This window comes from Ochotona princeps, chromosome 12 (genome assembly GCF_030435755.1).
Source record: "Ochotona princeps isolate mOchPri1 chromosome 12, mOchPri1.hap1, whole genome shotgun sequence".
Classification (NCBI taxonomy): Eukaryota; Metazoa; Chordata; class Mammalia; order Lagomorpha; family Ochotonidae; genus Ochotona; species Ochotona princeps.
In genome coordinates, this window is record NC_080843.1 from 9,940,006 (window position 1) to 9,952,155 (window position 12,150).

The following is a 12,150-nucleotide window of genomic DNA, read 5'->3' on the forward strand; positions in this document are numbered from 1 at the left end:
ATTTCCTTGTTATCACCAGGGATTTTGAGTTATTGACTTGGAATAGACCTGGGCAGGTCCATCTTTTACCCATCCAACAGATGTGGCTACATGGACTGCTGTTGACCAGGTTCCTGCCCTTCCAGCTAGGCAGTGTTGGATGTTGGGCCTCCTCCCTCTTGTCTTCAATAATGTATTTTCACCTGTAAGTGACTCAGGACATCTGTTTTGCCATTTTAGATGATGACCAAAGCAAATTGGAAGGCTCTGGTTCTGGTGTAGACAGCTACCTGCCTGAACTTGCCAAGGTAACATCATGTAAGATCCTTTGAGCTTCAGTGTCTTCTGTTGAAATCTCTTGTTCTTGAGTTTTCCCCAAATGAAATCCAAAGAAATTATTGCAGTTGTGTTGTGATTGCCTCTGCTTTCTGACATCAATGTGAGGTGACGTGAAATACACCGCTGTTCGGAGACTTCAAGCTGTTTTCCACAAAGCACTTTACAAATTATGTTTTAAGTGCTCCCTGACCCCCCACTGCCATCATGCTATTTCATACTACATCAAAACTGTCTTATATTGTCTATACCAACAATGTCGGGGTACACTTAAATAGAGACTGATACAATTATGATTCCTTATGAAGGACTACACTATTGTAGTAAAATGGGAAAAATCTGTCGGGTGGGAGTTTGGGGGGGAATCCCAGCCTATATGAAATTATACCACATAATTCAAAATAAAAATATATTAAAAAATGTTCGGGAAATAAACTGAACTTCACAGGTGAGTTTTCTGGTGATCACATGTACCTTCTGTGTTCCACAAGCGCTCTCTCTTGTTCAAGTTAAGGTACAGTTCTCATGATGATTGGAATGGTAATCTTGCCATTAAACCTAGGAGCAGTTACCTGAGTTGTAAAATTGTTGTTAGTTCCCTTGGCATGAAACAAGCAGAAAACAAGGCTATGCCTGAGTTTTATAATTGTTTAGAAATATAAGTTACTGAAAAGTGTAAACAACAGCAAAGCAATTATATTGCCACCACCAAGATTCATGTACGATATTATCATTTTAACTTCTATATTAAAACAAGCATCAGTTGTATCTGAAGTTCTTTTCAAACACTATCCTGTTTTCCATTCTGTACTTCCATGTATCCCCAACCAGAGACAACTAATTATGGGTATTACTTCTGTTTCATTTTGCAGGCATGCACATGGATCTCTCCTTATGATATATATATAGTATTGTTTTGTGAAAATATTCCTCAGGGTAGATGTTGTAGTGCAGTAAGCTAAGCTGCTGCCTGGAAGGGCCACATCTCATTTCAGAGTGTCAGTTCACATCCCTGCTCCTCTGTTTCTGATCTGACGGCCTGTAATGTGCCTGTAAGGCAGTGGATGACACAGTACTTGAATTCCTTCTGCCCACATAGGGAACCAGGTTAGAGTTCTGGCTCCTGCCCTGATATGGCCCACTCGTGGCTGTTGTAGCTAGTTGGCTAGGGAAGCAGTGGATATAGGATCTCTCTCTCTCTCTCTCTCTCTCTCTCTCCCTGTGTATTTCTCTCTCTTCCTCTTTCAAACTAACATGTAAATCTTTTTTCAAAGAGTTATATCTTACATATTATTATTCTGTATTTCATTTCGTAATTCAGCCTTGTTTTTGAAATGTGTTCAAGTTGATGGGTGGATCTAGTTCATAACTTTCATTGTACTATGTAAACATTTTAGCTGTTCTTTTATTTCAGTTTTTTTCTGTTACAAACAATGCTACAATGAATATCCTTGTACTTGTCTTTTCTGCATCTATGAACGATTCTTTTTTAAATGAGAGGAATGCCATTGTCTTCCCTAGTCCTTTTATTCTTACTCTGTTACTGACTTTTCTGTTCTTTTTTTGACAATGCAGTGAAATAGTCACCCTTCATGCCTGTATCTTAAACACTATAATAGAAACATGGTTTATCTATATAGGATTATAAATAGACTAGCATTCAACATTGACTTTTATTTTAAGACAACATGGCTGTTCTCAGTATAAAGTCTCCCTGTCCAGCTGGGCCTTTAGTGCATTGTTTTTTTTTCAGGACTTGACTGTTACCACAGTCTCTTTTAGCACCTGCCTATTACAGTTAATTTTAGTGCCACACTGTAACGCCCTCCTAGTCGGGGACATTCTGGCTAGTGTTTCTGTGTTGTGGACTTCTGTGCATTGTTTGCACTGAGGTTTGCTTTTATGTTTTGGGATGTCTGCAGGTTCATAATTTCTGAAAGCAAATTGTTTACCCGTATTCCAGTTTCAGTTGGTTGAAGCAGATAATATATTTGATGTATTCTGGAATTCAGAAAGTAATTTTATGTGCTGAATGAGTGAACAGAATGGCTGCCTGGGAAAAAGACTTCTGCTTTGAGCCTAATCTGTACTTTTTGCTATGAAAACACTCAGGACTTGTCCCCTGCTTCCTTCTCTAATACACTGGCCAGTATAATATACTATTTTTAGGAAGTTTATCTATCCATTCATTGATAAATAGACATAGTAAATTCAAATTAACTGAAGTCATTTTAATTGGCAATTTTAATTTTGATTGCAATCTTTATTTCTTACTTTCAATTTTAATTTTTGATTTTTAAAAATGAGGTGCAACTTATATAGAACAGGATTTTCATGCATTAGTTTGTAGCATGATGGGGTTCACATTTGTACACAGACCAAGCCACAAACCAGATCAACATGTAACACTCACAGCAGCCCAGCAGACTGCATTCTACCTGCTCCCAGCTGCTGTCCTCATTGTTTTGATCTCCATGACCAAAGATTGGCTGTTCTAGACCTTCTTATAAAAAACAGTCATGCAGTGTGTACCCTTTAGCTCAGGATTACGTGACCCATATTACAAAAATAATTCAGTGCGGTAGGATTGGGTAAAAAAATATAACATAAAAATTCTCTGCCCTTAATACTGATATCTATTAAGTATGTGAAGTTATTTTTAAATTACAGATTGTGTAGACACATGTATGTGTATGTTTGTGTGTATATGAGGGTTGGGAGACTGACAGAACCACACACACGCAGAGGGAGAACAAATTTTTTCCTTGAATCAAGCTTTAAAAATATAGCAGTGTAATGGGTTTTACTGGTTTTTTTTTCTCCAAGCTCTCAAATATTTTTAAATTATTTCTATTTAAAATGATAACAAAAGGCAGAAGGCAGTTTTTTAAAGGGCAGAAGAATAATGGAGAATAAAGATTTATTGCCACTCATCATTATGGATGCCATCAGGAATATTGTGAATAGGTGTCTGCTGTTTTTGCTTTTTAAATAACTAGTTATATTTATTTGAAAATCAGAGAAATTGAGAGTAGAGATGTCTCCCATCTGCTAGTTGACTCCCCGAATGCCTGCAAGAGCCAGGACTGAACCAGGATCAAATTGGAAGCCTGGAATTTATTCTAGATCTCCCACATGGCAGAGACCCATGTCCTCGAGCCATCACTGCCACCTCCCAGATGCACACATAAGCAGGAAACTGGATTTGGAAATAGAACAAAATTCAAGCCACTCTTAAGTGGTATGTAGATGTCCTGTGTTGAACAGACAGAAGTATCTTAAGCCACTTGTTCACTCTTCAAATGCCTACCACAACCAGGGCTGGGCCAGGCTGAAGCCAGGAGCCAGACACTCCATCAGGCTCTCCCATATACATGACAGGGTCCAAAATACTTGGACCATCATCTATTGCCTAACCAGTGTGTACATTAGCAGGATACTGGATTAGAAATAGAGCCAAGACTCAAATCCAGGCACTCTGATATGGGATATGAGCATGCAAGTAGAGACTTAGCTCATTGCCCCAAAAGCCAGCCCCTGGCTGTGCCTTTTAATGGCCTCCTCAACAGTGTGCATTGTGAGGGTTCCTGGGTACTACTTGAAGAACTGTACCTTTCACAATCCAGTGCCCTGAGCAAGAGTGTGGTTTTGGTTGCTTACCATCACCCTCTTTTGTATTTGGGATGGGCCATTATTTGTACCTGTTGAGAAAGAGAGTGGTAACTGCTCATCTTTTTTATAAGAGAAGTGAATTCCATGGTAACAGAAGGGGATAACAGTAAGGAGAGAGAAGCTAGAGGCACAACATGTACAAAGAAGTAGTGTTTAGTCACGAGATAAAGAGCTAAAGGGATCCATGCTGGGGAGGGAAGGTGCGAGAGAGACACTGACCAGAGCATAGGGCACATGTAGGTAAGACAGCAGAGACCTGTAGAACTGTGGGGGAAGGCCAAGGCAGCCAGGTGTCATTCCATGGCAGGCTCCTCTTGGGTCTGCTGCTCTTTGTGCCTCACTGAGCCTGCTGTCCCGGTTTCTGTTTCCCTGCTCTGAGACAGCCAAACAGGATAGGATTGGCAGGAAGTTATTGTAGTGCAAAAATAACAGCTGTTTCATTCTGGAATGTTATGGTGGGGCTCTTTTCTTACATCCTTAGGTTTTCAGAACACTTTATATGGTCTTGGAGTGTGTGTTTATGCATTCAGTACTGAGTGTCCTCAGTGTTCAGATTGGAGGAGGCATGGCATTGACTGTAAAACCTGTTGTCCTCTTGTTGTCAATTGTAAAATCAAACAGTTTTTGTTGTAGCTGTAACAGGATGTATACCATCAGTCTTGCATTTTTATTAAGTATGCTGACTGCAGTTAAAGTTCATTGATTCCTTCCCTAGAAAGTCAAGGGGTAACATGACCAGATTATACAAACTATTGCTAGTTATTTGATAATCTTGTTCTTTTTACATTTATCTTAGGTCACACTGAAATATATTTATCACCTCCTTACATAAAGAGAATATGAAAAGAACATTATATTTTTCTCCACAGCTTTTCTGTTTGGGAGGAGGAGGTGGTGTTGGTACACAAAGAATAGCAGATTGGTCTTATTATGGTCCTCCCCTATTTGCTTCTGAAAGAGAAGCAGAGTTTCATGTAAACCCAGAATTACTCAGATTCTAACTTGGTGACGTCTTTTTAAGTCAGTGTACTTATCTTCCCAGATATATTACAGTTGAATACAGGACAGAATATAGTGACTCAAACTTTATAGTCTCATTGGGATTGAGTCAGGGTCAAGGGGCAAGTTTAGCAAAGTTGGTCAAACCCGAGTTGTTTTCACAGATACCTTTTCTGATTTTTAAAACCAATTATATAAGTATTTGCTTTCCTGTATCCCAGTTCAGAAAGCAGTGTGCATTGGAATACAGAGCAGTTGGCTGGTTGTGTTTGGGGTCAGCTGGTGTTCCACTTCTGGGCCTCCTTACTCTGTAGTGTCTTATTCTATTTTTGTGGCATAAAGGCTGAGTGATGTACCTGAGTAGTTAGATGTTTAAGAAGTAGTGGGGATGAATTATGACAGCCCTTTAAGAAGTATAGAAAGATACTGCTCTGTCTTCCTATTCCAATCCATTCTATTTAAATGACCCAACAATCAGCAATATTGTTATGGTATCTCATCCTCCAGGTTGAGTCTTGGAGTCTTTCTGTCTGTTTACAAATGAGTTTCAGATGCACAGTATACCTAAAAGTGATAGCAGTCTTAATGGTTGGTCAACAACTACTTCTTAAGACAAAGAAGAAAACATTGTTAAGCTGTGTTGCCAGTGGCTGAATTTGGGGTTTACTAAATGGAATGCAACAAAGAAATAGCCTTTGTGTTATAAGAATAATTCTCTAGCTTCCGAGTAAGCATAAATTTCTACAGAGAAGGTCCTGCTGTTGTTTCTTTTTTATCTCTTCTCTCCTCTGAACCCAAGGTACTCTATGGGATATGGGGCAGGTTGTTAGTGACAGCCTGTTTGGGGAGAAACCAGTCATTTCTTCCTGCTACCATGATAAGGACTGCCCTAGGTTTTTTTTAAAGATTTTTTTATTGGAAAGTCAGACGTACGTAGAGGAGGAGAGACAGAGAGAAAGATCTTCTGTCCGTTGATTCACTCTCAAGCAACTGCAGTGGCCAGACCTGCACTGATCTGAAGCCAGGAGCAAGGAACCTCTTCCAGGTCTCCCATGCGGTTGCAGGGTCCCAAGGCTTTGGGCTGCCCTTGACCACCCTCCCAGACCACCAACAGCGAGCTAGATGGGAAGTGGAGCTGTTGGAACACAAACCGGCACCCATATGGGATCCCAGTGCACGCAAGGCGAGGACTTCAGCCACTACGCTTTCTTGTTGGCCCAGTTATTTTAAGAGAAGGTCTGATTTCTCTTACTTTGAGAAGTGCTCAACTGTATAGTTTTGGGGGTAATAATTCTTTATTGTTGTGTTTTTTGAGCTCTGGGTGCTTTGAGTTCCTATCTGATTCCTTTTGTGGGTTGTCTTTTTATGTCCATCTCATCAATGTTGGGGCCCCTGGGAGTCTGTCCTTAGACTCACTTTTATACCTCTCAGGGGGTCTCATCTGTTCCCAAGACCTCCAGTCCCACCTCTATGCTGATCTTCTCCTGCTGTCCTCTCTGCCTTGTGGTCAGGTCCTCTCCTCCAGCCTTCTGCAGCAAGTTCCAGACTGAAAGCCCCCACAGGCATGTCCACACTCCATTTGGATGATCATCTTTTCCACAAACTCACTCTTCTTCCTGGATTACCTAAGTTAATGGGTTCATGAATCAGCAGGTTACCCAAGACAGAAACGGGGCATTTATTATGGACCCTGTTGATGAGCCCAAGAGGCTTCTGAGATAACCCAAGAAGAATAACTTGTAGGCCTCCTTGGCTTGGTCCATTGCATTATCCCTAATCATGTGATGCTTCTGAAATGAAGAACTCATTTTTTATTTCCTTGTCTGAAACAATGCAGAATATTTTAGATTTGTAATGAAATCCCTAGTCCTTAGCATACAAATTCCAAACTCATTTGTCTTTGCTTTTTCCATTGAGCCCAACCCTTCGGTCATCACGAATAATGTGGCCATTGCTCAAGCGTGGCTTATTGCTTTGCACCTGAAGTTTCTCCCTCTAGTATGCCCTTCTCTCCTGTCCTGGCCAAACGTTGTCACACTGATGGTTGGGCCTTCTCCTGTAAGAACTTTCCCGACTACTATTCCCTGGTGCAGGTGAAATCACACTGCACACGAGCCTCCCTTGGTCATTCCTACTATCAGTGTGTGCACTGGTCTTCCCAGCTTGCGTTCATTCATCAGTGTTTGTGTCAGCCCAGCATAGGTGCTCAAGGAATATTTATTGGATGATTCAACATTTTGTCCTACCAGATCTGCCATAACTTTTTCCAGCCACCATTCGGAATGTAGCTTTCCTCTTCCGCTTATAACCTCAGTTTTAGGCTTGACTAATTCAGTCCTTTCTGTGATCTGAACTCATTTCTATCCTCGCTGTCAATCTCTGTCCATTGTTTTGTTGAGGCTTGAATGCTCCTGGTCTCTTCTTTTCACTCTCTGAATTTTGCCCCTTCATTCACACTTGATTCTGTATGATTTGACCTTATGAGCGCTTTTTTTGACAGCTTAACACTTCATTCTTTTTCACTTTCCTTATAGTATTTTTGAGTCCACAATGGATTGCCAGCTAGGTAAGGGCAGAGAGTAAATCTTAACTCTTCCCCCTCCCAAAGTTTCATACTGTGAGCTGTGTACCTGTGTGCATTCCTGTTATGGACACACAGCTGCCCACTGAGAAGAGGCAGATCTGTCAAACAGTCTGACTTTTCATGGAAGAGTAACTTTCAAAGATATTTGAATACCTCTTTTAAAAAACGGATTGTGTTAAATGTAATTTTTGTTTATTTTGTTACCAGAGTGCCAGAGATGCAGAAATCAAACTGAAAAATGAAAGCAGAGTTAAGCTTTTTTACTTGGACCCAGATACCCAGGTAAAAATAGAAGTTAAAAATTTAAAACTAAGCAAGGAGGAGGGAAAAAGTCTTTGATATGTTTATTTGATTGCTTTATTTTGGATTGACAAGCAATATAATAACATGGGAAATTTGAGAATAAATAGAAGCAACATGTAGTCTTATCACTATTACACAACTATTGTGAAACTTGATAGTCTAATTGTCAAAATTGAGATTTATTCAAAGATTATTAAAATTTTTAATGCAGCCATGAGTGCACAAGAACACATCATTTACCTAGTCGCTATTAGGAGACAGCAAGGAGGATTGTAAATGCCCAAAGGCACAGTGATGCTTCCCAGTACCTGCAGGCCATACCTGTGTACCCAGGAAACCTAGCCCTTTGTGATGAGGCCCGAACCCAGAAGAGCATTTCCTTGTATAACTTGTTAACTTCTTTGTCTCTCATATGTAGTTATACATATTTTTGATTAGCTGTCTTAACACTACATGCTGCTTTGGAATCAATAGATTCCAAACTTTACATATGTACATAGTTTACTGATAAGGTTTAACTAGTTTACACATGTACATAGTTACTGATAAGGTTTAACTAGTTTCCCTTAATACACATACTGTTTCTTCCCCCGAAAAACTGAGCTGTATGCTCTCTGGCACTGGCTAGCACCATTGATCTGTGCTAACTAGTAGAAGCTGAACCAGTTACCGGGAAGTAGATAATGACCACATTCCATTCTCAGGCTAAGTCCCCCCAATCCTCCTTACACACACACACACACACATGCACTTTATTTTGGGAAGGCCTCCACCACTGCATCTTTTATTTACCAGTGCTTTCAGGGAATATCCATGTTGTAGCAGGTGCCAGTATTACCTTTTTTTCTGGTTGAATAATAGTCCACTCTAGGCATATGTTTCATTTTATGCATCCATACACATCTATTGTATGTCCGTACACATCTTAGGTTATTCAGAACCATGATGTTTAAGGTCTCTATACTCGTTCATTGACCAACATTATCAACCAATTCTTATCAACATTATCAACTATTGGAACTACATGAGCTTATTATAAAATAGGAGCACTGTTGTGAGTAAATGGATGTATATAGCTTTTTCCTAGATTAGAAAGTTGCCTTTGGATACTTTCAGAATGAAGTTTTTTGGCTGGCATCATAACGCATTTACACCTTTATGTTTTCTTTTAAAGAAGCTCGACTTCTCATCAGCTGAGCCAGAAGTGAAGCCATTTGAAGAGAAGTTTGGAAAAAGGATTCTTGTCAAGTGCAATGATTTATCTTTTAATTTGCAATGCTGTGTGGCTGAAAATGAAGAAGGACCTACTACAAATGTAATCTTCCTTTTTAAAAATAAGGCTTTGAGCACTCAGAGGTTTCTGATCTGCCACAACAGTGTAGCCTGGACATGGAATCCTAGTTCCTAGTATCAGAGAGGGGCAGTGTTTACAGTAGGCTTTGGGGGGGCGGTCGAGCCTGCTGGGACAAGTGTACTGGACGAAGGTTAAGGGTGGTGGGTTCAAGCTCGGTGTTCCAGGGGATGCTTGAGGGTGGGTACCTGTCTATTTTCTTGCAGCTTACAGTAAGTAGTGAAGTACATGAGGTAAAAATCATGATTTTGTGTTTCCTGCAATGTTTTTAATCCAATTCTCAATTTGACAAAGCGCAAGACCCTCTTGAGTCATTTACGTCAGTCAGGAATAGGTCTCACTAGCCTTTTTTTCCTCTTCCCATAGTGATCAGCTGCATTGTTTGTTTTGTTCAGGTAGAGCCTTTCTTTGTGACTCTGTCGCTGTTTGACATAAAATACAACCGAAAGATTTCTTCTGATTTCCATGTGGATCTGAACCATTTCTCTGTGCGACAGATGTTGGCCCCCTCGTCCCCAGTTCTAGTCAATGGTGGGCACAGTCCCCCCGCCCATCAGGACACCTGTCATGAGGCCTCCATGCAGTATCCAAAGCAGGTAAGGTGTAGGAAGCCTGTGATTGCACTGCTGTGTTTATTATGCACTTCAGTGATGCCAAATGAAGCCGTGTAATGCACAAGAGGAGTGACGTTGGCTGTTGATTGTAACGACAGTAAATTGAATTAGACGGTAAATGCAAGTGGAGAGAAAGTCGTGATTTTTTTTTTTCCTTGCCAATTGTCTACACTTTTATCTTCGTTGCCTTCTCTATAGACTTTCAGAGCAGACAGTGCTGACCAGTTTGGCACTGCATTTATGAGCTGCAGTGTTTCACTGGCCTTTACTTCTCTAATGTTCATGGGATATGTTTAACAAAGCCGTAAATTGAATTTGGCTTACGGAAGAAAATTATTTCTGCCCTAGGGAATATTTTCTGTCACATGTCCTCATCCGGATATATTTCTAGTAGCGAGAATTGAAAAAGTCCTTCAGGGAAGCATCACACACTGCGCTGAACCATACATGAGAAGTTCGGACTCTTCTAAGGTATGAGTGACTTTTAGGCTTTGCAGAGGTAAACAGTCTGAAAAGAGGATTTATATCAGGTAAAAATACCGGAATCAAAACTAAGCTTGATTTATAGTCTCAAAGACATAAAATATGTGTATTGATGTGTTTAACTTTATGCCTGATTTTTTTTTCAATGTTTTGCATTTATTATTTCTTTACAAGTCAAAGAGACATACAGAGATCTTGTATCTGCTAGTTCATTTCCCCACATGTCTACAACAGCCGGGGCTGGACCCGAAAGGCCAGGAGCTGGGAGCTTAGTCTGAATTTCCCACTTGGTTGACAGAGACCCAAGTACTCAAAGCATCACCTGCTGCCTGTCAAGGGGCACACTAGCAGAAGGCTGGACTCTGGTGTGGAGGCAGGGCTGAAACCCAGGCCTTAGCAGGACATGGGGGTGCCCTGCAACACCAAATGCTTGCCCCATGTCTGATTTCTAGTGAAAAATTGGCCTCTGTGTAAGTAAAATACTTCATTTGGGTAGTCTATTCTGACATTCTAAAATAATTTGTGAAAAAATTACTTGCTTAATAGTTTTCTGTCTTTAAGCAGTAGCTTTTTTTGGTTGATAAATGCTGAGTAAAGTTTGGTCTCTGGAGAGAAGCAGTTTTATTTAATTTTTTCCAACCAAGGGACATCATTCAGCTTGCCTATGATTGGTCCTTTGGTTCTTGAGTTATATGTTAGTCTGTTTGCGTTTCCATATGAGATTGGAGGCTGGGGAATGCGATTGGCCCAGGCATTCTGGACAATAGTGTCAGTGCCTCAGGTCCACTTGAGTTTTGTTAGAGTAGGCAGGAATATGGTGGCATGACCTTAGGTAGAGAGGGAAACATGTTTGCTATATTTCAAGCCACTGTTGATTTGGGGAAAGAAGTGCCCAGGACATACTATAGAGTTATTGAATACTAGATACTATCTAGTTCAGAGCCCCCTTTCGTATTTCTGATCTGAAGCATGGCAAAGGTTTCATTTCCTGATCAGTGTCCCACAGCTAGAGTATCCCAAAAGCACCTGACTGTCGCTCTGTAGCAGCTTGTGTCACCTGATAAGAACAATCCATGCAGTGCTGTTGTCCTCTGTCGGTTTTATAATACATTTTTTAGTTTTGTTTTGACCTATTTAGTGGTCTCCTGAGAGATGGCCTAGGGTACTTCAATGAGGACACCCCGGAGACTCTACCGGAGGCTAAGTATACTGATTTGGAGCTTCCTTCCTCCTCTCTGTGGCTCTCCATACATCACAGGGATATCTACCAAGTACAGGTTCTGCTGAGTGAGAAGTCCCAGATGCTATGCACCTTACAAGCCAGGGTGCTTTGGACAAATCATGTCACTTCTCTGGGCCCCTGTGCATGTGAAAGATAAAGGATGCTGTTACTACCTGTCCCTGCCTTCCTCACAGGGATATGTTGGAGTGAAGCAGACAGTCCACAAGGCAGGGCCATGGACACCATAAATCACGGAAAGCATAGAAGATGTTGTAGTTTATTACAGCTCCAGTTGCGAAAAAGCCCATTAACCCAGACACTGTGCTTCAAACACTAAGCCTTTTTGGTTGATTAATGCTGGGTAAAGTTTGATCTTTGGAGAGGAGATGTTTTATTTATTTTTCCAACCAAATCTGTAAAATCTTGGAGGAGAAACCTTTTTATCTCTTTTATGTTTTGACTAATAATGAGCAGAGGCCTCAGATAAGATCTGCTCCGAGGCCCAGACACACCATCAGTGTCATTTCTGTCCACCACATGCACAGTTTGGAGTCTGGTAGCTGATCCTGCATTAAACCACTCTGCACAGTGGCCAGGGTCCATGGCA

The 12,150-nt window shown here is 40.8% G+C and overlaps 1 protein-coding gene across 6 annotated transcripts in view; it reads left to right on the forward strand.

The window, feature by feature from the left end:
• Positions 1–12,150, forward strand: part of DOCK9 (dedicator of cytokinesis 9) — a 287,950-nt gene that overhangs the window by 171,917 nt on the left and 103,883 nt on the right. For all 6 annotated transcript variants that reach the window (XM_004577379.4, XM_058670515.1, XM_004577380.4 and 3 more), the window contains exons 9-13: positions 220–287; positions 7,778–7,852; positions 9,048–9,188; positions 9,620–9,820; positions 10,187–10,309. In XM_004577379.4, coding sequence (XP_004577436.2) covers positions 220–287; positions 7,778–7,852; positions 9,048–9,188; positions 9,620–9,820; positions 10,187–10,309 — 608 coding nt within the window. The remainder of the gene's footprint in view (positions 1–219; positions 288–7,777; positions 7,853–9,047; positions 9,189–9,619; positions 9,821–10,186; positions 10,310–12,150) is intronic.